At 41.9% G+C, this 24,149-nt stretch overlaps 1 protein-coding gene and 1 non-coding gene across 3 annotated transcripts in view; both read right to left on the bottom strand.

The window, feature by feature from the left end:
• Positions 1 to 24,149, bottom strand: part of Sec24a (SEC24 homolog A, COPII component) — a 65,761-nt gene that overhangs the window by 28,428 nt on the left and 13,184 nt on the right. Inside the window, exons 2-10 of one of the 2 annotated variants that reach the window (XM_021175566.3) lie at positions 23,253 to 23,717; positions 15,787 to 15,957; positions 14,000 to 14,077; positions 13,357 to 13,514; positions 12,981 to 13,153; positions 11,069 to 11,171; positions 8,693 to 8,819; positions 5,053 to 5,162; positions 1,879 to 1,991 (exon numbers count right to left, since the gene is read on the bottom strand). In XM_021175566.3, the coding sequence (XP_021031225.1) occupies positions 1,879 to 1,991; positions 5,053 to 5,162; positions 8,693 to 8,819; positions 11,069 to 11,171; positions 12,981 to 13,153; positions 13,357 to 13,514; positions 14,000 to 14,077; positions 15,787 to 15,957; positions 23,253 to 23,717 (1,498 nt within the window). The remainder of the gene's footprint in view (positions 1 to 1,878; positions 1,992 to 5,052; positions 5,163 to 8,692; positions 8,820 to 11,068; positions 11,172 to 12,980; positions 13,154 to 13,356; positions 13,515 to 13,999; positions 14,078 to 15,786; positions 15,958 to 23,252; positions 23,718 to 24,149) is intronic. The other variant, XM_021175567.3, reaches the window with a different exon arrangement.
• Positions 17,372 to 17,515, bottom strand: LOC115032676 (small nucleolar RNA SNORA48). Its single transcript, XR_003838305.1, has one exon. It is a non-coding gene; the product is annotated as a small nucleolar RNA SNORA48 (small nucleolar RNA).

The following is a 24,149-nucleotide window of genomic DNA, read 5'->3' as shown; positions in this document are numbered from 1 at the left end:
CAGCTGTTTAAAATCAGCTACTTCTATAATAAAGGTGTAAATTATCTTTAGTATATGTGAGTTTTTTAAAAACCTTGAAAATATGTACAAAACTGGGACCAAATTCAAGTTATTTTTATAAAGAATGCTTGGGGCTGGGAATTTAGCTCAGTGGTAGAGAACCTGGCAGACAGGTATAAGGCTCTGGGCTCAGTCTCCAACATCACAGGAAAAAGAATGCTTCAAAAAAAATTGTGATATAGCATTTTAAACTGCATTGAAGGGCTGGTGAGATAGCTCAGTGGTTAAGAACACTGACTGCTCTTGCAGAGGACCCAGTTCGATTCCCAGAACCCACATGATAGCTTACAACTGTCTGTAATTCCAGTTCTAGAGGACTGAATGTTCTCTTCTGACTTTCTCTGCCACCAGGCACACATGTGGTGCACATACACACATGCAGGCAAAACACTCATTAAAAAAAAAAGAAAGAAAAAAAATTAAATACAATGTAAATTTAGTTACTACCTCTATTTAAAACAAATACACAAACCTGTTCTATTATTTAATGCCTTTAAGAACAAAGAGGATCAAAAGTATCTTTTAAAGGACCCAACATACAGAACAAGATTTCTTAGTGGAAAGGAACAAGCTTCCAGCCTATTTCATCCTTGGTTCCCATGGATGCTTAGATTGTGAGATATACACACACAGAGGAGCAAGAACGCCCTTGGCCAATGTGAGGAAGTTACTCGGTTTATGGGGAAATCCAGTCTATCCTTTCTTATACTGAAAGGTCACACTAATTTTTATACATTATATATATCCTGTGCATATAACATATAAAACATAGCTCTCTTAAGAGACACAACTATGACAACAAATGGAATACATGTATACTACTTGAACTTTTACTCTAGCAAGCCTATGACACAATATTGGTTGAGACAAGTAAGAATAAAAAAAATAATAATGAACTAGGTGTTAAAAATCATACCATGGCTAGCACAGAGCTCATGTCTATAATCCCAGCACTCAGGAATCTGAGGCAGGAAGATTGATAAAAGTATAAGGCCAGACTGACTGAGGCCTGCCTTGACTATAGAGTAATATCTTACACTTTAAAGGCAAAATGCTATGATGGCCGAGAGAGATTTGCCTGAATAATCAAATGATCCTGGGTGTGATAATGCACACTTTTAGTCCTAGCAGTAGGGAGGCAGAGGCAGGAGGATCTCAGTGAGTTCGAGACCAGCACGGCCCACTGATCTACAAAGGGAGTTTTTTTTTTTTGTTTTGATTTTTTGAAACAGGGTTTCTCTGTATAGCCCTGGCTGTTCTGAAACTCACTCTGTAGACCAGGCTGGCCTCGAACTCAGAAATCCGCCTGCCTCTGCCTCCCAAGTGCTGGGATTAAAGGCGTGGGCCACCACTGCCCAGCTGAAACACTGTTTCAAAAAAGCAAAAAACAAATAAAGCAAAAACAAAAAAGAAGAAAAGAGTCAAGTGGAAAGGGGTGGGAAGGAGGATTCCACGGAGCAGCCCAGCAGCCTGCTGAAGGTGACAGCACCAAGGCTCCTCACAGTCCTCTTCACATTTACACAGGGTCAGGGAAGGCCTATGCTAACCCATTTACCTGATCCTTCAGAACATAATTATGTAAGGACCTTTAACAAAACCACTGGGTTTCCTACACCTTTAAGCCCAGCACTTGGAAAATAGAGGCAGGTAGATCTCTGAGTTTGAGGCCAGCCTACTCTACAGATCAAGTTCTCAGTTACCCAGGGCCACACAGAGAAACCCTGTCTCAACAAACAAACAAACAAACAAACTCCCAAAAACCTAACTTCATTTTGAAGACACTAGTTGTTTCAAATTAAGCTGAGTTAAGACACTTACAGATCCAGATTGTCTAACAAACTCTGGCAAACTGAATTCAAGTATCCAGTTTCTATTGCGTTGTGAGATACATCAAATACAAAGAGGTACACTGGAGGTTGTGGTGGTCGTAACTAGAAGGAAAAAGAGTTCAATTAAATATCCAACAGTATTAAATTTGTATTTATATGATGGGGTCACATACAACAAAATTACTGCATAAAGATTATAAAGTAGAGGCAGCAGATGGAAGCACTTCCCTGAGTACAGATGCACGTCCCACTTACACAGGGGCTCAGTAAGACCTAAGCTAACCTATGAAAGCAGTCCTTTAGAACATACCTACATACCTCTGAAAAAACAAACTGCTCATTTGAAGATACTATCCATTTCAAACGGATAGAAGAGAAGTGTCTAGCATAGCTCAGAAGAGACTTCTCTAGGCAGGAAAGAACATACGCTATGACAGGCTGCTGGCAGTGTTGGCAATGCTCTTAATGTGCAGGGTGTTTTGTTGTGTACCATGTGCACACAACCTGGAAGGTAGAGGGGATTATGGAGTCCCTAGAACTGGAGTTACAAGATGGTTGTCAGCTCTCATGTGGGTGTTGAGAATCAAATCTAGATCCTCTGGAAGTCGACCAGTGCTTTTAACCCGTGAGCTATCTCTGTAGCAACTGATGTTACAGCCTTGATCCAGATAGTACTAACACAACTGGTTACTTCATAATTATTTGATAACATACACATTTATGTATGGTTTGTCTACTAAGCATATTTCTTCTTTTTCTTCTCTTCTCCTCCTCCTCTTTAACGCATTTCAAGACAGGGTCTCTATGTAGCTCTGGCTGTCCTAGAACTTGCTATGTAGAACAGACTAACTTTGAACTCAGAGATTTACCTGCCTCTCTTTTTTTTTTTTTTCGAGACAGGGTTTCTCTGTATAGCCCTGGCTGACCTGAAACTCACTTTGTAGACCAGGCTGGCCTCGAACTCAGAAATCCGTCTGCCTCTGCCTCCCGAGTGCTGGGATTAAAGTTGTGTAACACCACACCCAGCAGATGCTTGGGTTCTTTAACTTTAATTTGACAGAGAACTATTACTAATAACTTCAGTGACTCAATTAAAAAGACTGACCCCTTATAAATTACATAGTAAAAGAGACTAAATCTCACATACAGGTTAAAACAAAACAAATATATATATATATATATATATATATATATATATATATATATATATATATATATATATATATCTCACTTGAAGTGCTGCCAGAGAAGCATGAGGATCCAAGTTTAATCTCCAGAACCCATGTGAAAAGCCTGGGTTGGGGCATGAGTTTGTAGCCAGAGCTAAGGAAGCAGAGAAAGGAGGAACCCTTGGGCTTTCTAAGCAGTGAGCCTAGCCTAATCAATGACTCCCAGGTCAATGAGAGATCCTGTCTCAAAAAACCAAGGTGGGTGGCTTAGTGATACATGCATTAAATCCTAGCTTCTTTCAGGAGGCAGAGGCAAGTAGACCTCTATGAGTTCAAGGCCAGTCTGGTCTCAAGTGTTTCAGGACAGGTCAGAACTACATAGTGAGACCTTATTCAAACAAAAAGCTACTAATATGATGGATAGCACCTGAGGCATGATACAGGGGCTTACATGCACACACACACACACACACACACACACACACACAGAAGAAGAAAGAAATATGCTCATTAGACAAGTTAAGCTGGTGTTACATGTTAGCATCATTTTCATATTCCTTTTTGCTTAAATGCAATTAAGGCTCAGTAAAAGAGTATCTAAAGTCAAGAGACCTGGGCTTTTTTTTTTTTTTTTTTTTACTTTATGTATATTTGTGTCTGCATGTACATACATGCACTGCTTGTATGCAGTGCACAAAGAAGCCAGAATAGGGCCTCAGATCCCCTGAAACCACAGTTACAGGACATTGTGAGCTGCCACATGAGTGCTGGGAACTGAACTTAGGGCTTCTGCAAGAGCATTCAGAGTACTCAACCATACCCTCTTTGTTAATGACTTCTTTATTTTTATTTTATGTATATTAGTGTTTTGCCTGCATGTGTGATTATATAAGGGTGTCAGACCCCCAGGAAATAGAGTTACAGGGAGTTGTGAGCTGCCTTGTGGACGCTGGAATTGAACCTGCATCCTCTGGAAGAGCAGCCAGTGCTCTTGAACTGCTGAGTCATCCTTCCAGCCCCAAAGCTCTTAGCCCCTAACATATCTTCAGCCCATTTTTTGTTTGTTTTTGAAGATGATTTTATACAGTCCACACTGGCCTAACTCCAGTGTAATTCAGGCTTGAACTAATCCTCCTGCCTCTACCTCCCGAATGCTGAGATTACATAGCATTATTTATTTATTTATTTATTTTTATTTTTTATTTTTTTTTTGGTTTTTTGAGACAGGGTTTCTCTGTGTAGCCCTGGCTGTCCTGGCACTCACTTTGTAGACCAGGCTGGCCTCGAACTCAGAAATCCGCCTGCCTCTGCCTCCCGAGTGCTGGGATTAAAGGGTGTGCCACCACGCCCGATAGCATTATTTATAAAACACAGAAGTCTGATTTAACTGAGATATAAATATGATCCCAATATTATGCTGCAAATTCTTGATATAGATGAGACACTGAAGTAGACCTTCCCATACACCTTTACTCTCTGAACATTGTAATCTAACTGCATGTGTGTATGTGCATGGCATATGTGTATGATGTGTGCGTGTGCGGGTACCAGGACCAGGTGTTCCCCCTGCAGCTTTGTGTGGGTTCTGGGAAGGGGACTCAGGTCATCAGGCTTGCACAGCAAGCACTTCTACTTTGTGAACAAATACTTTCTCAGCTAAGAAAGAGAACTTTGTTAGAAGATATTATATAATTTTAAACTGCAGTGTGATGGCTGGGGGTGTGGCTTGCAACAGTAGTCACATTACTTGGAAGTCTAAAACAGAATTATAGGAACTTTGAAGCTAACCTCAGCTAACCAGCAACTACCAGACAAACCACAGCTACACAGTACATCAAAAACAAACAAACAAAACAACCAACACACCCTGCTCTAGAAAGAAAGAAAGAAAGAAAGAAAGAAAGAAAGAAAGAAAAAAAAAAAGAAAGAAAGAAAGAAAGAAAGAAAGAAAGAAAGAAAGAAAGAAAGAAAGAAAGAAAGAAAAGGGAGCTCACCATGTACTCTGAAGGAGCCATAAACTCAATGGTAGCATTCTGGACTTCAGGTCTTTTGTGAGGTTCTCCATAAACTCTGGTTAAAGGGTTGTACATGAATTCTTCAGGAACTGTGCAAAACAAAACATGATTAATAAAAGGATTAATTTAATAACTTGCATTTTGATTTTTATTAATTTAGGTGTTGTAATTAATTTAATCCTGGTTAAAAATAAAGGAACAAATTGATTTTTTTTTTTAAAGATTTATTTATTATATATAAGTACACTGTAGCTGTCTTCAGACACACTTTATTTATTATATATAAGTACACTGTAGCTGTCTTCAGACACTCCAGAAGAGGGCGCCAGATCTCGTTGTGGATGGTTGTGAGCCACCATATGGTTGCTGGGATTTGAACTCTGGACCTTCGGAAGAGCAGTCGGGTGCTCTTACCCACTGAGCCATCTCACCAGCCCCAAATTGAATTTTTAAAAGGGTTCTATTTAAACTCCTCCTACAATATACGGCAGCAAAAGGCTTCGCAGACAACCGCAATCACTGTGACGTTCCCAGCACCCAGTGTCCTGGCTAAATCCTTACGGCTCATTTCCAAATAAGCTTGAAAAGATGATTAAAAACTCAACAAATGCCAGTTGTTTTTCAGAAATCTCCCAACTGTAGAGAAACTGACCTTTGACCCAGAAGGCTGCTCCCAGACAGTCAAGGTGCAGCTGTTTCAGGGCAAAGCCAGGAGGGGTCAGCAAACTTCACTAGCACCAACTGCTTTTGTACAGCACCAAGCGCCTCAGTGAACTGAACTTGTAATTCCCTATGCTCAGAGGATATTAGGTATTAGCTGTCATTGAACCTAGTTTCCCAGTAAAAAAAAAATCCAAACAAACAAACAAATCCATGAGGTGGTGCATGCCTGTAATTGCACCATGTCAAAGACTGGGCCAGGGGATCACCACCAAGTTAGATGCCAGACTAAGCTACAGAGCAACAAATACCAGGCCAACCTGGAGTACAGTGGTAGTCTTTGTCTCAAAGATCAAACAAAGGTCCAGCAAACGGCTCAACAGGTAAGTGTACTTACTTCCTGTCAAGCTTAACCTGAGTTTGATCCCTGGCACCCACACTGTGGATGGAGAGAACTGATTCCTACCATGTTGTCCTCTTACCTCCATGTGCATATTGTGGCATACATACCCCACCTCACAACACACACACACACACACTAAAGAAGATAGCAAACCACAACAACCACAACCAACCTAAAATGGCTATGTACTCAAAGGCTAAAACTAGTTCATTAAGTAGCTCCACAGTATATACAGGAGGCTACAACCTTTATCACAACTCCACTTGTGCATCACAGCACATACACTTCAGATTTTAAAGGGGAAACGTAACACTACTTTTTTTTTCCTGATTTTTTATAAAGTAGGAAATATACTTGGTTTTGTTTTGTAGCCCAGGCTGGCCTTGGCTTCCACAAGGGCTCCAATTACAGGCATGTGATACCACTCTTCAACTCTAAGTGGAATTTCTTCCAGAAAGACATTTAAAAAGTTCCCTTCTCTCTGCCTTTTTGAGTCAAGGTCTTATGGAGGCAGCCCAGGTTGGCCTTGAATTCTCTGTATAATACTCAGGAAGACCTTCTGTCTCTGCCTCCCAAGTGCTAAGAATTCAGAGTGCTGCTGGTTATATGATATCTTAAAATATAAATTATAAAGTAGTTCCTGAGAGAGAGCACCTCGTCAGTTACTGATCACACTGTATTCAACTATTGAGTACCGTCCTACTCTGTTCAACAGCAGTGAGTGACAAAAAGCAGCCGTTACTCTATAGCTATTTTCTTTTATCCTAGGAGGAAAAATCACACAAAATAATTTCAAAATAAAAGTATTTCTGGCTGGAGATAGTTTAGCTGGCAGAGTGCTGGCCTAACACGGAGGAAGTCCTGGGCTCAGTCCCCAGCATCTCATAAACTAGGACTAGCAGCGTATGCCTGTAACACCAGCACTCAGGAGGTAAAAGAAAGGTTTCACAAGTTCTGGGCATCCTAATCTTTTTTTGTTTGTTTTTTCTTTGTTTGTTTTTGTTTTTGTTTTTTCAAGACAGGGTTTCTTTGTATAGCTCTGGCTGTCCTGGAACTCACTTTGTAGACCAGGCTGGCCTCAAACTCAGAAATCCGCCTGCCTCTGCCTCCTGAGTGCTGGGATTAAAGGCATGAGCCACCACACTCGGCCTAAAAAAAGAAAATCTTAAACCATACTGTGAACTATACCATTTATATGTTCAATGTAATAAATGTAAAATATCATCTCAAAATGATAATTATCCTATTTCTGCCCCCAAAGTATATATGTATTTCTAAGTATAAAGGTGTAAAAAAAAAAAAGTTAGTGTTATCTATCTGACCTAAAGACCTAGTTATCTGTACACCAAATAAATAAAAGGGCTGTTTTTCTTTGAAATAGGCTTTCATCATTACTATCAGACTTGTTAGTGGCTAGGATTACAGGCTTTCTCAAGACAGGGTCTCTCTATGTAGACCAGGCCAGCCTCTCAGAGATCTATATGCCTCTACCTTACGAGTACAGATATATATATATATATATATATATATATATATATATATATATATATATACACACACACATACATACACACATTCATATACATACATACATACACACACACACACACACACACACACACACATATATATAGCACCTAGATGGCTTCTTTTTATTAGGTATTTTCTTTATTTACATTTCAAATGTTATCCCCTTTCCTAGTTTCCCCTCCAAAAATTCCCTATCACTTCCCCACTCCCCCTGCTCACCAACCCACCCACTCCCGCTTCCTGGCCCTGACATTCCCCTGCACTGGGGCATAGAACCTTCACAGGACCAAGGGCCTCTCCTCCCACTGACTAGGCCATCCTCTGCTACATATGCAGCTGGAGCCATGAGTCACTCCATGTGTACTCTGGTTGGTGGTTTAGTCCCAGGGAGCTCTGGGGTACTGGTTGGTTCATATTGTTGTTCCTCCTATGGAGCTGCAAACCCCTTCAGCTCCTTGGGTCCTTTCTCTAGGTCCTCCATTGGGGACCCTGTGCTCTGTCCAATGGATGGCTGTGAGCATACACTTCTGTATTTGTCAGGCACTGGCAGAGCCTCTTGGGAGACAGCTTCATTTCATATTTTTATTACCTGGTTTCTCTACATTGCAAATAAAAATTAGAAAATGTTTTAAGGGGCTGAGAAGGCAGCTGATCCGTTAAGTGGTACTGCTTTTCAGAGGAAGCCATTTCACTTCCCATCCTCCATGCCAGGCAGCTCACAACCACTGTAAGCTCAGCTGCAGAGGACTCGGATGCCCTGCCTCCAAGGGCATTCACAGAGACACATATCTACACACCAACACATGAGACAAATATGGGCTTACTTTTTTCCCCTTTGGTTTTTTTCAAGACAGAGCTTCTCTGTGTAGCTCTGGCTGTCCTGGAACTCACTCTGTAGACCAGGCTAGCCTTGAACTCAGAGATCCACCTGCCTCTGCCTCCCAAGTGCTGGGATTAAAAGTGTGCACCACCCAAACAAAAATATGGTTTTTTGCTTCAAATGTTAAACGTTTTAAAGGATCGTACCATCATTTACTCGATAACATAAGTTACATTTCCACCTTCTTTGATCAAGGAAGTTGACGAAAGGGTTGATGTAAGTCCTGCATGAACGGCATCTCACAATTGTGCTGGAGGTGACCACGGGCAACTGCTGGAAAAACAAACCAAAAAACAGAGCTCAGGGGTTAGTCCATCTCTTCCAAAGGGCTAGTGAGACTTTACCTTCGGAGTAAAACCTAGTACAAAAAGTGTGGGCACTGAGGCTCACACTTAGGTCTCTATGCTAGAGCAAGATGCAGGAGGGCAGCGGTAAGTCTGAGGCCAGCCTGGGCTACAGAGCAAGAACTAATTCCCCAACACCACAAGTGGGTAGTATCCACAAGAAAATGTGTCTATTAGAAAACTACTCCTCTTTTCATTAAACATTCTCACTGCAGAATCAAGGGGGTACATGGTACGACGCGTTTTCAGGGACAGCATTCTCTTTTGATTATTCAGGTCTCATCATGTTGCCCAGTCTAGTTTCCAACTCCTGAACTCACATAATCCTCCTGTCTCAGTTTCAAGGAAAGAAAATACATTCTAAAACAATGAAAAATGAAACTCTTACAGAATTAAACTTTAAATTAAGAGGTCTACTTAACTAGCTGGGTGGTGGTGGCCCACACCTTTAATCCCAGTACTTGGGAGGAGGCAGAACTTTCTGTGAGCTCCAGGCCAGCCTGGTAGGCAATGTGAATTTCAGGATAGCCAGGTCTACACAGAGAAATCCTGTCTGAAAAACCGTTTTTAAAAAGTCTTTAAGGGTTATCATCTATATTAACAGTTCTGGGTCAGGGGTCTGTCTCAGTAGGTCAAAGCACTTTGCAGTAAAAGCCTGACAGCCTGTGTTTGATTCCCAAAGCCCATGTCAAAAACTGGATGATGTGGCAGCATCTATTACCTCACCAATCCTATGGGGGCGGGGGAGGGGGCCCGCTGTAAGAGGGAAACACAGGAGAATCACCGGGAAATTCTTAGGCCAGCTAGCCCCGAGCTCAGAGCATAGCAGAACCAAGAATGACCCTGACTCAGTAAGGTTGGAAGGTGAGAACTGGCTCTCAAAAGCTGTTCTTACCTCTATCTGCATGCATCTGAACTCATATAGCTACAGCATACAAAAGGAAATAATAGAAAAATAAAAAATAGAGTTGGAGAGATGGCTCAGAGGTTAAGAACGGACTGCTCTTCTGGAGGTCCCGAGTTCAATTCCCAGCACCTACAGGGTAGGTCACAACCATTTATATTGGGATTCAACGTCCTTTTCTGGAGTGTCTAAAGACAGGGACAATGTACTCACATACCTAACAATAAATAAATCTTTAAAAGAAAAGAAAAAGAAAAAAGAAAATTTTCACTCTTCATATTAAAATAAGGGAAGCTGAGCACTGTTGCCCATACCTGTAATTCTAGCACTTTGAGGGCTGAGGCAGGAGGATTCTTAACAGTTCAAGGCCAGTCTGAGCTATATAACAAGCAGCAGGCCAGTCAGGGCTATTATATGGCAAAACAGCATCTTCAAGCAAACAAATGAAAGTCAATAGGAGTTGGGTAGTCTAACTCAGGTGTGCAGCACCGGTCTAGCATGCATGAGACCCTCATTGTAATCCCCAATAGCACAACTGAAACTAACCAATCAGACAATAAAGTCCGACCACCCACACACCGATACTCAAGGGCATGTGATCACACGTTTAGGTTCTGGATAATAAGTGATCTTCATTTGTTTAGATTATGGAACAACTTCTATTTTATTTTATTTTACTTTATTTATAAATGTGTGGGCAGTAACTTCTTAGAGCAGTTGACTTTACTCCAGGAGCAGCAGAGTCAGGAAGCTAGGGGAAACTATTTTAATGGTAATTTACAACTTAGATAAATACTCAAAATCCACCCATGTCGGTCGATCCCGACCGAGTGTTGGGATCGCAAGTGTGTACCTGCATCCATCTTTTCAGTTCTGCCTATGTACATAGCATCCCTTGGATTTCTCAATAATATTTCGCTTTCCTTGTTTTAACTTGTAATAAAAATGTTGATTGAATTAGAAATTAAAAAAGAAAAGAACCCTGTCATATAACAGACTTTATATTCATTCTTACATTGTTGCAAAGGTAACATGAAGTGTTACTTCACCACTTAGATAATTTTCACATCTGCTCTAAAGAGGCACACCACTGGGCTGGCTGCAGTGGCACACACCTTTCGTCTCATTAATCCCAGGACACGGGAGGCAGAGGCAGCCGGATCTCAGCGAGTTCCAGGCCAGCCTGGCCTACAAAGAAGGCTTCAGGACAGCCAGGGCTGTTACACAGAGAAACCCTGTCTCAAAAACAAAGACATACACACAAAGAAGCATACCAGTAGGTCCTTGAAGGGGTGGAGCAGCAGCCCCAGCGGAAGCTTGGCTTTATTCAGTAAGGCCTGAGTCTGAGGGACACTCGTCAGCGTGCATCGGAACAGCCTGTAAGACAGAACAGTGCATGTCAGCTGCCGCTGCGCTCACGGCTTCAGAAAAAAGATAAACCGTGCCTATCTCAATACTCTTGGGATTAGATCAGATTACAAATGAATATAGACCTTTTTAAAATGTTTTATTAAAATATTTAAATTGCCATGTGTGACCACACATAACTATGAATCCAGCATCCACCACAGTGAGCCTATGTCTCAAGAAACTAACCATAGGCTGGGCAGCAGTGCCTCTCGCCTTTAATCCCAGCACCCAGAGGCCAGAGGCCAGAGGGCAGAGGGCAGAGGGCAGAGGGCAGAGGGAGGCAGATCTCTTTGAGTTCCAGGGACGTTACACAGAGAAACCTCAAAAAACAAAGAAACAAAAAGAATAGGTTCATCCTGGTGCAACAGCCTGGACTAATAATTAATCTTACCTTGGTATTAGTGATGACTCAATCCTCAGACAAATACCTTTTAAAATCAATTAATTACTTAACGTATTTATTGTTTCTTAGATAGGTTTTGCTATGCTACCTAGACTGGTCTTAAACTTCTGGGTCAAGTGACTCTCCTACAACTCTACCAAACAGCTAGGGCTGCAGAGGCACTGAGACCACTGCACCAAGTCAAAGCTTACTGAAGAGCAGTCTTACTAAAGCTTTTAAAAATATTATTTCAAAATTACAAGTTGTACAGTTTTTAAGTCTTTTTTTTAAAAGATGTATTTATTTATTTTTATTTTATGTATATGAGTACACTGTAGCTGTATAGATGGTTGTGAGCCACCATGTGGTTGCTGGGATTTGAACTCAAGATCTTTGACAGAACAGTCAGTGCTCTTACCCACTGAGCCATCTCACCAGCCCCCAGTTTTTAAGTCTTTACAACATACATTTAAATTATTTATGGAATAAAGTGTATAATGTCTTCAAATCTGGGAAATAAATAATCAAGGCAAATAAAGTCTAAAGCTAGGCAGGGTGTTGGTGGTACATGTCTTTAATCCCAGCACTTGGGAGACAGAGACAGTCAGATCTCTGTGAGTTCTAGGCCAGCTGAGTCTACAGAGTTTCAGGACAGCAAGGCTACACACAGAACCCTCTCTCAAAACAAACAAACCTAATCCCTGTTTTCTGGAATAGAACTACACTGATGATCATAAATATAAGTCTTATTAGAGCTAATAAAAGCAACAAGCAATTCAAGGGACATAAACCCACTCTCAGCCGGGCGTGGTGGCGCACGCCTTTAATCCCAGCACTCGGGAGGCAGAGGCAGGCGGATTTCTGAGTTCGAGGCCAGCCTGGTCTACAAAGTGAGTGCCAGGACAGCCAGGGCTACACAGAGAAACCCTGTCTCGAAAAACCAAAAAAAAAAAAAAAACCCACTCTCTTCCTCCCTCCCCCTTTTCTCTTTAAATTCCAGTCAACAGAGAACACCAGGCCAGGCAAGCTGCAACTCATATACAAGCTGCCATGCTATTAGCTGGCTTAGAGGTGACACAGGGTGGACAGGGAGTCTCATGGCTGGGAGAAAGCTTCAGACAACAGTAAGGAAATGCAAAGTGTTAGGGAAGGGGGCTAAGAACACAGGGCAACTCAGAAAATGGGCAGATGAGGAAGCGGCAGGGCTGCACTCTGTAAGAGACAGCCAACTCCATTTCTTAATTTAGAAATGCAAGTTTCGGGTAAGCAATAACAGAGTCTTATGTCATACAGTCTACCTGGACCGCTTATCCACAACACCTAAAAAAGCACACCAGACAATCTAAGAACATGGACACTGCCATGTTTATAAAAGACAGCATTTGAAGCCTTACTCTGGGTTACAGTTGAGTTTCTGGATGTCTTCAAGCAGATTTGGGACTGGAGGCTGCAGTGGTGTCGAAGGAAGCATGTTCCTTTCTTGAAGAAGATTGACAACTCTTATCCCCTCTGGATGCAGACTTAATCCACTCATGCTTGCAGTTAAATGATTAGCACCTAAGGGAGTCTACAGACAGGTTCAAAGTGAGTAACTTCTGAATGTATGTAGGGCTGGGCTAGGGACTAGAGAAACATGCAAGCACAGAAGCATTATGAAATATTCATTATTATCCTAAATGGTTATAAAATATTCAAAATACCTTTGAAAACTTTCTCCGTGCTTATATCTTGAGCGAAAAGGTAAAAAATATATTAAAAAAAAAAATTTACCTGAGTAAAGGCCTGGGGGCCACTTGGGTAACTGAGGGAGGGTGGTGGCATTCCAGCCACAGGTGGTGCGCTGTTCTGGTAGCCTGGTGGCAGGGAGGGGTATGCATAGCCCACACTTCGGCTTGTTTTGGGGTTCTGATTAACAAGCTGTGGTGTTGCTAGAAACAAGGGAACTTTTAAGTTCTAGTTTATATTCCAGACACTTAAAATCACGGTAAAGATCCATTAAACTATGAGAATTAAAACTTCAATTTTTGAATTATAGTTCCATTTACCAACTTAAAGAGAAACAATCATTAGTAAAAAGCAGACCTCAATCTAGTTAATATGGACTACAGTCAAAAACATACAGACAAGTTTAGCATGATTACTTTACTTCTATATTATATAATAAACTTATATTTAGACTAAATTTTCATTTAAAAACCTTCTGAATACACCCTAACTTACACTTAGGGACTTAGGTCCATGAACTGAAATATGTGTAACAGATTAAAGTGCAGCACATAAAGCCTGGCTGTCTGGAAGGAAAACTATCGACAGTGCTCACATGTACATAGCATAAGCTTCCTTCTCCTAGTTCCCTACCATGAACACACATTACTTCTATAATGAGAGAAGAGAAACGCTCATAGCATCTCACCCAAGAAGCCACCTCCTTCAATCTCATCATAAGTATTATGAGCCATCGTAGATCCATTATTGGCATTTGAAGTAATACCTAAAAGGAAATTCATCAACAAGACTGAAATAAGAATGAATGTTATAATTTCTTCAAGAAATGAACTACTATCTAAAAATTTAGATAACCTTTGAAAAAAATTTAAATTGCAGCCTATCAAAAATGTCAAATGTTACAAGGTACCGTGGCACATGCCTTTAGTACACGCCTTTAATCCTAGCACTGGAAAGGCAGAAGCAGGCTGACCTCTGTGAGTTTGAGGCCAGCCTGGTTTACATAGTGAGTTCCAGGACAGCCAAGGGAACATTGTAAAACCCTATCTCAAAAACAAAACCAATACAAAAACAACAAAAAAATCTAGTTAGAGAGACCGCTCAGTGGTTAAGAGCACTTCTCGAGGACGTGAATTGGGTTCCCAGAACCTTGTCACAAATGCCTGTGACTCCAACTCCAGGGGGGAATCTGGTACTCTTTTCTTGCGTCCAAGGGCACTGTACACATGTGCACATACCCACACATAGACACATATGAGAAATAATGAAAGTAAATCTTTCCAGTGTCTGATGGTTCAGTTCAAGCCTGACTGATGAACTGAGTTCACTACTGGACGGAAGGAACCAGCTCCTTCAAGTTGTACTTCACACACACACACACACACACACACACACACACACACACACACGACTGTAATAAAAGTCTAGTGAACAGATCTAAAGTCCTAGCACTTGGGAGGTGGAGACAGGAAGATCAAAAGTTTAAGGTCATCCTTGGCTACACAGTAAAGCTCGCAAGGGCTACATGAGAACCCATCTCAAAAGAGACAGAAGGACGAATGCAAACAGCAACCTCTCAACAAGAGAATGCTGACAAAGATGTGGGAAAGAAGAACTCTTCCACACTGCTTTTGGGAATGTAAAACAGGAAACTATTACAGAAAAGTATCCAAGTGCCTCAATTCAAGCCCTGGGCTCAATTCCCAGCACCCACTTAGCAGCTCAAATCTGCCTATAACTTCAGTTGTAAAGAACTAGAAGGGCTTCTGGCCTACCTGGGCCCCAGACATTCATAAGGTGCAGGCATACATGGGAGTACACATATACAAACACAGAGAATGATAGAAGGTAGGTGTGTGTGTGTTTGTGTGTTTAAAGGCCTAACACACACAAGATCCTGGGTTTGCTGTTCAGCACTGTAAAACAACAAACAAAAACAAATAAAATAAATAAAAAATAAAGTGCAAAGGCTGGAAAGATGGCTCAGTGGTTAAGAGCATTGACTGCTCTTCCGAAGATCCTGAGTTCAAATCCCAGCAACCACATTGTGGTTCACAACCGTATGTAATGAGATCTGGTGCCCTCATCTGGGGTGTCTGAAGACAGCTACATTGTACTTACATATAAATGCAAGCCTTTGAATTTTTGCTTTGTGAGATAGGATGTCATCATGCACCCCATGCTAGCCTCTACCTCAGCCTCTTAGACACTGGGGTTACAGGTGGGTGTGTGCCACCAAACACACCAATCTCTCAGATCACTCAGATGGAGCTCTGGCTTTGTGGAAAAGAAACATGGGCCTTGGAAGGAATCTTTTTTCCCTACAGACTGAAGAAGGATCCTAAAATATTCTTAGACTAAGGAAATAAGCAATTCTAGAAACATAACTCTGAGGTATGGGATGCAGACCGCGCTCTCACTCTTTCTGCCCTAAGCTGAGACTCTGAGCAGCGGCATTGCTTTTCATTCACTTACCTTCCTGATTGACAGCTGAGTTAAATGAAGGTGGGGGTGCAGCCCGAGGAGGTGTTTTCTGGGGCATGGGGCCCCGGCTGGGAGGTGGGCCTCCAGCTGGAGGGGGCCCAGGAGGAGCTCCTGACTGAAAAGTGGGAGGCAGAGGTGGGTTCTGTAAGGGAAGTGCAGAACCTATGGAAACATGGGTTTTTCTCGTCACGTAAGAACTGAAGACAAAGGTTCCAAACAATCTTTACTAAAACCAAGCAGACTTCTAAATCAACATTTTAATAAAAATAGCCATCAATAAACTAATAGAAATATATTAACTTCTTGAATTTGTGACTCTATGTGCAGAGTCTACATTTTCTAAGTCTTTCTTCATATTTGCCAGTTCTTAAAGCAATAAAAATAAACCAGCCACCCATAATCTCAGCATCCAGGGCATTGAGACAAGCGGACCAGTCAGCAAGCTAGAAGCCTGCCTGGGCTACATACTAAGACCTCATTCCCATAGAACGTACATACACATATTAGCACCAAATCACTTCTAGGGTAATAGAATATTCTGATTATCTTTTTCATTAACTGATCATAAAAAATTTAAGAGGCCATCAGAAATAATAAGAATAAATTAAAATGAATAAAATTTGCCAACTTAAATTTGCATTTAAAAAAATACAGGGTCTCACAATTTGTACAGAGTGGCCTCAAACATGATGGAATCCTTTTGCCTCAGTCTCCACAGACTGGGATTACCAGTGTGTGCGACCATGTCTCACACATTTTATTCATTTTATTTACTTTCTAAAAATAGAGTATTAGACTAATTCTCCAAGTTTTATTTTATTTGTTTTGTTTTGCCTGGTAGGACCTGTTAAAATGAGATTATAGGCTGGGCGTGGTAGCACACACCTTTAATCCCAGCACTTGGGAGGCAGAGGCAGGCGGATTTCTGAGTTTGAGGCCAGCCTGGTCTACAGAGTGAGTTCCAGGACAGCCAGGACTACACAGAGAAACCCTGTCTCAAACGGGGTTGGGGGGGGGGGGGGAGGAGAGAGACAGAGATTGATTGATCAGGGCATTCCTCTCTTGGTGGCTCTCTCATGACATTAGGAAGTCCCTTCTCACTTCCCTCTAACAAATCCACACTCACTCTGCCCAACTTCTATCCGTTCCTCTGACCTTCACGTGTGGCCATGGACTTGTTCACTCACACACTGAACAAACAGAGTCTTGTAGATGATGGTGTTTGATTTCCAGAACACATGCTAGGTTTTACAACCGTCTAGAACTTCTGTCTCAGGAATGCAATGCTTTCTTCTCACTTTTGGCATGGCACAAGGCATGCATATAGTGCACTTACATAGATGCAGGCAAAACACTCATGCACAACAATCTAAATTATTTTTTTTTAAAGATTTATTTATTATATATAAGTACACTGTAGCTGTCTTCAGACACTCCAGAAGAGGGAGTCAGATCTCGTTACGGATGGTTGTGAGCCACCATGTGGTTGCTGGGATCTGAACTCTGGACCTTCGGAAGAGCAGTCGGGTGCTCTTACCCACTGAGCCATCTCACCAGCCCCTAAATTATTTTTTTTTAATGTGCCCTAGGCATGAAACAGCTTTGGCCACCAAGCCAGGCATCAAGCTAGGATGAACAAAGGACTGCCATCTGCTCTGCCCCCGACTGATATAAGAACAACACCACAAACAAGGTGCTTCTTTGCCCATTGCCAGGGGTGAACAATCTAAATTTTAAGATTTACTTATTTATGTGAATGTGTGTGTGCCTATGAGTGCATGTATGTTCACCATACGTATGTGGCGATGGTAGAGACCAGAAGACATTGGATCCCCTGAAGCTAGAGTTATAGCAGTTTTGAGAACTATGTGGGTGCTGGGACTCGAACTCAGGTCCTTTGTAAGAGCAGTACACTCTTAGCCATGGAGTCACCACTCCAGCTCTTTAGTCTGTCTGTCTGAAACAGGGCCTCTTACAGCACAGATGAACTCATGTAATTGGCTGACAATGACCTTGAAGGCTGATCCTCTTGCCACTACCTCCTGAGTGCAAGCTGTCACGCCTGGTTTAGGGTTCAGGGGAAATGGCGGTACAGACCCAGAGCTTCAGATGGGCCAATGCTGCCAGCTCAGCTCTACTCTCAGCCCTCTTTCTCCAGTCTCTTGAGACAAAGTCTAACTATTAATTTTGAACTCAGGATCCTTCTACCTCAGCCTCCTAAGGACTGGCTTGTCTTTTTTTAAAAGATTTGTTTTATTTTATGTGTATGGGTGTTTTGCCTGCATGTATGTTTGTGAAGCACATGCATGCAGTGCCCAGAGACTAGAAAGGGCATCAAATCTCTTGGTGCTGGAATGATGGTTGTGAGCTACCTGATGTGTCTCAGGGGTCAGCCTAGGGCCTCTGTAAAGGCAACCAATGCTCTGGCCAATGAGCATCTGCAGAGCCTCCCGTGCTGGGGTTGTTAGGCATGGATCATCCCCTACATCTGGTTCCAAGACTTCAAAACCAAAAGCAAACCCAAAACAAAACAAAAACCTCATTGTTTTTATACTTATTACTGACACATTTAAATCATTTTACTTATAGTACACCTATATTTTATAAAACCAAAGGAACAAATGTAGCCAAATATGAAAATTTTGAAAAAGTCATCTTAATACTGTTAAATTCTCCAGAGCCAATGGAAACGCTTTGTTATTAATAAACACTGTTGGTCTTAGCCAGGATTACTCAGTATAGCACTGGGCAAGTAAAGAGAAGACTGCTGCCTGCACCTCCCTTAGCAAGAAAACACCCACACATCTATGGCAATCACACAATTCAAAGGAACACAGGGCAAGGTGCACTCCCAACTCAGCAATAAAAAGAATGTTTGACACCAAAATATGTCTAACCACAAAGTTTCAATGACTTAATGTTTAACAAAACATAAGTTAGAACAAAAACCAACTTGTACTTAAAGCGGTGGTAGTGCAGGTAGTAGTGGTGCACACCTTTAATCCCAGCACTTGAGAGGCAGAGACAGGTGCATCTCTGAGTTCAAGGCCAGCCTGGCCTACAGAGTGAGTTCCAGGACAGTCTGGGTTGCACAGAGAAACCCTGTCTCGAAAACAAAACAAGAAATAAAAAACTCAAGCCGGGCGTGGTGATGCACGCCTTTAATTCCAGTACTTGGGAGACAGGGGCAGGCGGATTTCTGAGTTCGAGGTTAGCCTGGTCTACAAAGTGAGTTCCAGGACAGCCAGGGCTATACAGAGAAACCCTATCTCGAAAAAACCAAAAAACAAAACAAAAAACAAACAAACAACAACCAAAAAAACCCCAAACAACCCACAAGTTAGCTTAGAGTTGTTTTTCAAATCTTTTAGAACATTTCTGAATTAAGAATATGTTATATTTCATAAAAGAGATTTTTAAAAAAAATTTTAAACAGGCTGGCTGTGCCAGAATTCTCAAGAGATGCACCTGCCTCTGCCTTAAAAGTACTGGAATTAAAAGTGTGCACCACCAGCTGGAGAGATGGCTCAGTGGTTAAGAGTACTGACTGCTCTTCCAGAGGTCCTGAGTTCAAATCCCTGCAACCATATGGTGGCTCACAACCATCCGTTAATGGGATCCGATGCCCTCTTCTGGTCTGTCTGCAGACAGCAGCAGTACACTCATCATATATAGAGAATAATTAAATAAATGAAGTCAAAAGTGCACACCACTAGCCCAGCTCATAACAGAGCCTGAGTAAGGCCTGCTTCTTCACTGCTGGGGCCTGGTTCAGAGCCTGGCATATGCCAGGCAACTAAAGCTTATCAGCATCTAGTTATAAAACCAAGCGTCAAGAGTTCTGCACTTGGCCTTTTCAGCTCCCTAAAGCTAACTAAAGTACGGGCGAAGAAAGGCAGAAAAAAAACAGAACATAAAATGTGAGGACTAGAAAAAGATGTAACTTAAATACAGGCTTTCTTGTGTATAGTTTCTTTTACATTTATCTTTGTTTTTTACTTAAGATATATGTGTGTGAGACAAGTATGTGTGTATGTCTACAGAATTCAAAAGAGGGCACTAGATCTTTAGAGCTAGAGCTCCCAGTGGTGTGAACCATCTACCAAGGGCGCTAGAAAGCAAACTCAGTTCTCTGGATGGAGAAGCAGTAAGCGCCCCTGACCGCCGAGCAATCACTCTAGTCCAGTTTGCTTTGTCCTGTGGAAACGTGGGCCAGTGAGATGGCTCAGTCGGTAAAGGTGCTTGACAACCCAAGTCCCTTTCCCTTCCTTTTTATTTGTGTGTTTGTATTTAGAGATGGGGGTCTCACTGAGTAACTCAGGCTGGGCTGAAGGTCACTGTATAGGCAAAGCTAGCTTCAAACTCAGAGATTAGCCGGCCTCTGGTATTAAAAAGGTTCAACACCACTCCTAGCCATTTAAAAAAAATTAATGACAGTTATTTTCTGTGTGTATTACTGGAGATAAAACTTAAGTTACTAGCATTGGTAGACAGTGCTTCTTAATCCATTGAGCCATCTCTTCAGTGCACACTCGCACATGTGTGTGTGTGTTTGAGACAGGACCTCATTCTGTACCCCAGGTTGGCTTAAAACTCAGGGCAATCTCCTGGCTTATCTCCAAATTACCAGTATTACAAGTATGAGCTGCCACACACAGCTTGATAGTAGAGTTTTAGTTTCAGGCACTCACATACAAGTAGAGGACACAGAAATGAAAGCTGGGATTGTTTGGGAACCATACATTTATTTTAGTTTCATATTCATACTTTATTTTACATAGCTTGCCCACATTCTCTTTCTTTCTCTCTTTAGAGATACAATCTTAGCAGGCTAGCCTTGAACTCTGATTCTCCTGCTTCTGCCTACATGTGCTGGGATTAAGGCTTACGCTACTGTACCTACATTCCCAACCCCTTCTTTTACATGGGAATGTTCAAAGTGTAAGGACTTGTTTATGTTTTTATAACCACATCTATGCTGGAGTCAAAGTGTTCTATCTTAGAGCTTCCGTTAGGCCAAGGAAATTTTAGGTTATTGATCATGTGTCCTTATCACCAAGGCTGTACTTACATTTATATATTTATTTTTGAGACAGGATCTCACTTTGTAGTCTTGGCTGGCCTAGAACTCACTGTATAGATGAAGCTAATCTTCAATTGACAGAGATCCGCCTCCCTTTGCCTCCTGAGTGCTGTGGTGGCTGTTTTCTTGAGATGTTTCCTAGGGGGATGCTTGCCCTGCCCCCCAAATCCTAGACTTGTAATCTTCCTGCCTAAGCCTTCTGAGCAACTGAGGAAGTAGACGAAATTGTTTTTCATTTTCTTTTAGATTTATTTTTATTACTACTTGTGTTTGTGTATGTACACATGTGTTCAAGTGCCCAACGCGTGAAGAGGGCACTGGGTCCGGCAGAGCTGTAGTTACAGAAATCCCAGATTGCTAGGCTTGTTGCATGAGCACTGAGATCTACACGCCTGTCCTCAGGACTGCACAGCAAGCACTCTCACAGCTGAGCCATCTCCCCAGTCCCTGAAATAGCTTTCACAGAGTATGCTTTCCCAAACGATGCTTTTGTACATTGAGCAAATTACTCAAGCCTCACACTGCTCAGCTGGGAAGAAGTTGCTATGGAACTTCTTGAAGACAAGACCTGCCACTGACAGTGCCGAGTCTAATCTGAAATTCATTATCTTCCTGCCTCAGCTTCCCAAAAGAGGGCTTATAGACATGTCCCATCATATCCAATTCTGTTCTGCCGTGATGATTAAATAACAAAATGTATGTAATAGTTTGGTAGAAAACTGGTGTCACATGGGCCCTGGCTAATGTGTCCCTTTTGGTTTTTGTGGAGTTTTTTTTTTTAATACTTTATTTCTTTTTTTATTAAGAATTATTTATTTATATGAGTACACTGTTGCTGTCTTCAGACACACCAGAAGAGGGCATCGGATCCCATTACAGATGGTTGTGAGTCACCATGTGGCTGCTGGGAATTGAACTCAGGACCTCTGGAGGAGCAGCCAGTGCTCTTAACCGCTGAGCCATCTCTCCAGCCCGAGTTTTTTTTTTTTTAAAGGTTTTTCTTTTTTTAAATGTATGTTTGACACTTGGGTGTTATGCTTGTGGAGTCCAAAAGAGCAGCCCCACCTGAGTGCTGGGAACTAACTCAGGTCCTTTACAAAAGCAATATGCACTCTTACTCACTGGGTAGCCCCGGCAAGCCTCAGTCCTCTTGCCTTGTTTCCCATGTGCTGGGGTTACAGAACACGTTCTTTATTACTGTGTGCATGTGTATGTGTAATGTGAGGGGGGGCACAGGGCCGCACGCTGCACCTGCGTGGAGGTCAGAGACAGCTTTCTGGAGTTACCTTTTTTACTGCTGACTGTTCTGGCCATTACACTCAGCTCATCAAGCCTGGATCAGCATGTCTGCCCACTGAGCCGCCTGTCAACCTAAAGTTTTCAGGTTTATTCTCAGCACATACTCTGAGAAAATGAACCAGTAACAATTTCCAAATGTTATCTTCTTTTATTCATATTCCCTTAACTATAATCAGATGTTTTCCATCAAGCATGTAGCTTGTTAGCTGCTAAAAGTAATTTTTATGGGAGTAGGGTGGGCAGTTCTAGAGACTGACTGAAGGTCCTAGCGACTGCAGAACACATATCTGCGACTTAGCACATTCCCATCTCCCTGGGTTTGGTAGTGCATGCCTGTAATCACTACACTGAGGAGGTAAAGGCAGGTGCTCAGTTCAATGTCATCTTTAGCTGTTTAGTAAACTCAAGGGCAAGAATGACCCATACTCCGGAACAACCTGTCTCCCCAGAGAAAGGACAGAAAGAAACAAAAGTGACAAACTCATCTGAGAACAACTGTTAAACCCCAAGTCCGATCTATTCTCACTGTGACTATGTCAGGCCATGGCAATCATTTGAAATTAATTTCCATTAATTACTAGGAGTAACTTTTATTAGTTATTTTCTAGGACACCACACCAAACTCTTTTTGCATGTGTGTATACCCCAAGTACTGGGATTTAAGAAGGCATGTGCCACCACCATGTCATCTTTCAGTCCTATGAAAGTGACTGCACAAAAATGTAAGTTCCTGGAAATCTTAGGGACTGAAAGAATAACAGCTTGGAGAACCAGATGTTTGGGAGGCTGAGATAGAGGATTGCGTGAGTCCAGGAGTCGCGATTCATCATAGGCAACTAACAAGATCTTGTCTCCTTTCAAAGGAAGAAGAACAAAATACCTACAAAGCAAAAGCAGTAATGGTTCAGCAATGGAAGCAATCTATTACGTCAAAGGGGTGAGAAAGAACTTATTTAAAGACTGATTGATTTTTTTCAAAATTGTTTTCTATGAGGCTTAAGGCTGTAAATATTGAGTCCAAATGTAAAGAAGCAAGTTTTCCATTTCAACATTTCAAACATCCCTTCATGAGTACCTGGCTTTTTGAAGCTGGTTTGAAGTGCAGGGTCTCCAGAAGAAACATATTGATGATCCGCTGTTAAATTTGGATTCCCAGGTAGAGTTGGTGGAGCTCCATGAGGAAAATGGTTCGTCTGCGGTCCTGTGGATGGATAGTTATATTGCCAATTCAAAGATGGGGGTGGGTTGGCTCCAGGAAGAAAGCTACCAGAAGGCATTGGTGTAGCAGCTGGGTTCTGAGAAGTAGGTAGTGGCATTCGGGGAACAGGACCACTATGAAGCGAAGGTAGTACTGGACTGGAAGTCACAAGTGGACTATTAAGAGCCTGCCCAGATCCCTGAGAACCACCATAGTTCGACTGTGCAGAGAACGGATTCAAAGTCTTTGCTGGCATTGGACGAGGGTAGGATCCTGGAAGTTGGGAATCATATCCTTGACTCGATGACATTTGTGGAGACATCAGTGTATTTTGGACAGGACCTTCAGAAGAGACAGGAGAAAAATTAGCCTTGCAAACAAATATAACAACACTTTCACCTGGCAGTTCTCAAGCAGTGGGTCATGACCCCTTTGAAAGTCAAGGACCCTTTCACATTTATCGACTAAGTCTATAGGAAAACAAAGATATTAACAAAACTACTCATGACAGTAGCAAAATTAGTTATGAAGTAGCAATGAAAATAATTTTGTGGTTGAGGAAGGCATTAGGAAGGTTGAGAGTCACTGCTTTAATCCCAGCACTTGGGAGGCAGAGGCAGGTGGATCTCTGTGTAATGGAGATCAGCCTGGTCTGCAAAGCAAGTTCTGGGTCAGCCAGGGCTATTAAATAGAGGAACCTGTCTTAAAAAAAAAAAAAAAAAGATACACACACACACACAGGCACGCACACACAGAGACTCACAGAGACACGTA

Source organism: Mus caroli, unplaced genomic scaffold (assembly GCF_978045245.1).
Source record: "Mus caroli unplaced genomic scaffold, Mus_caroli_1 scaffold_13, whole genome shotgun sequence".
NCBI lineage: Eukaryota > Metazoa > Chordata > Mammalia > Rodentia > Muridae > Mus > Mus caroli.
This window is presented reverse-complemented; position numbering and strand designations above follow the sequence as displayed.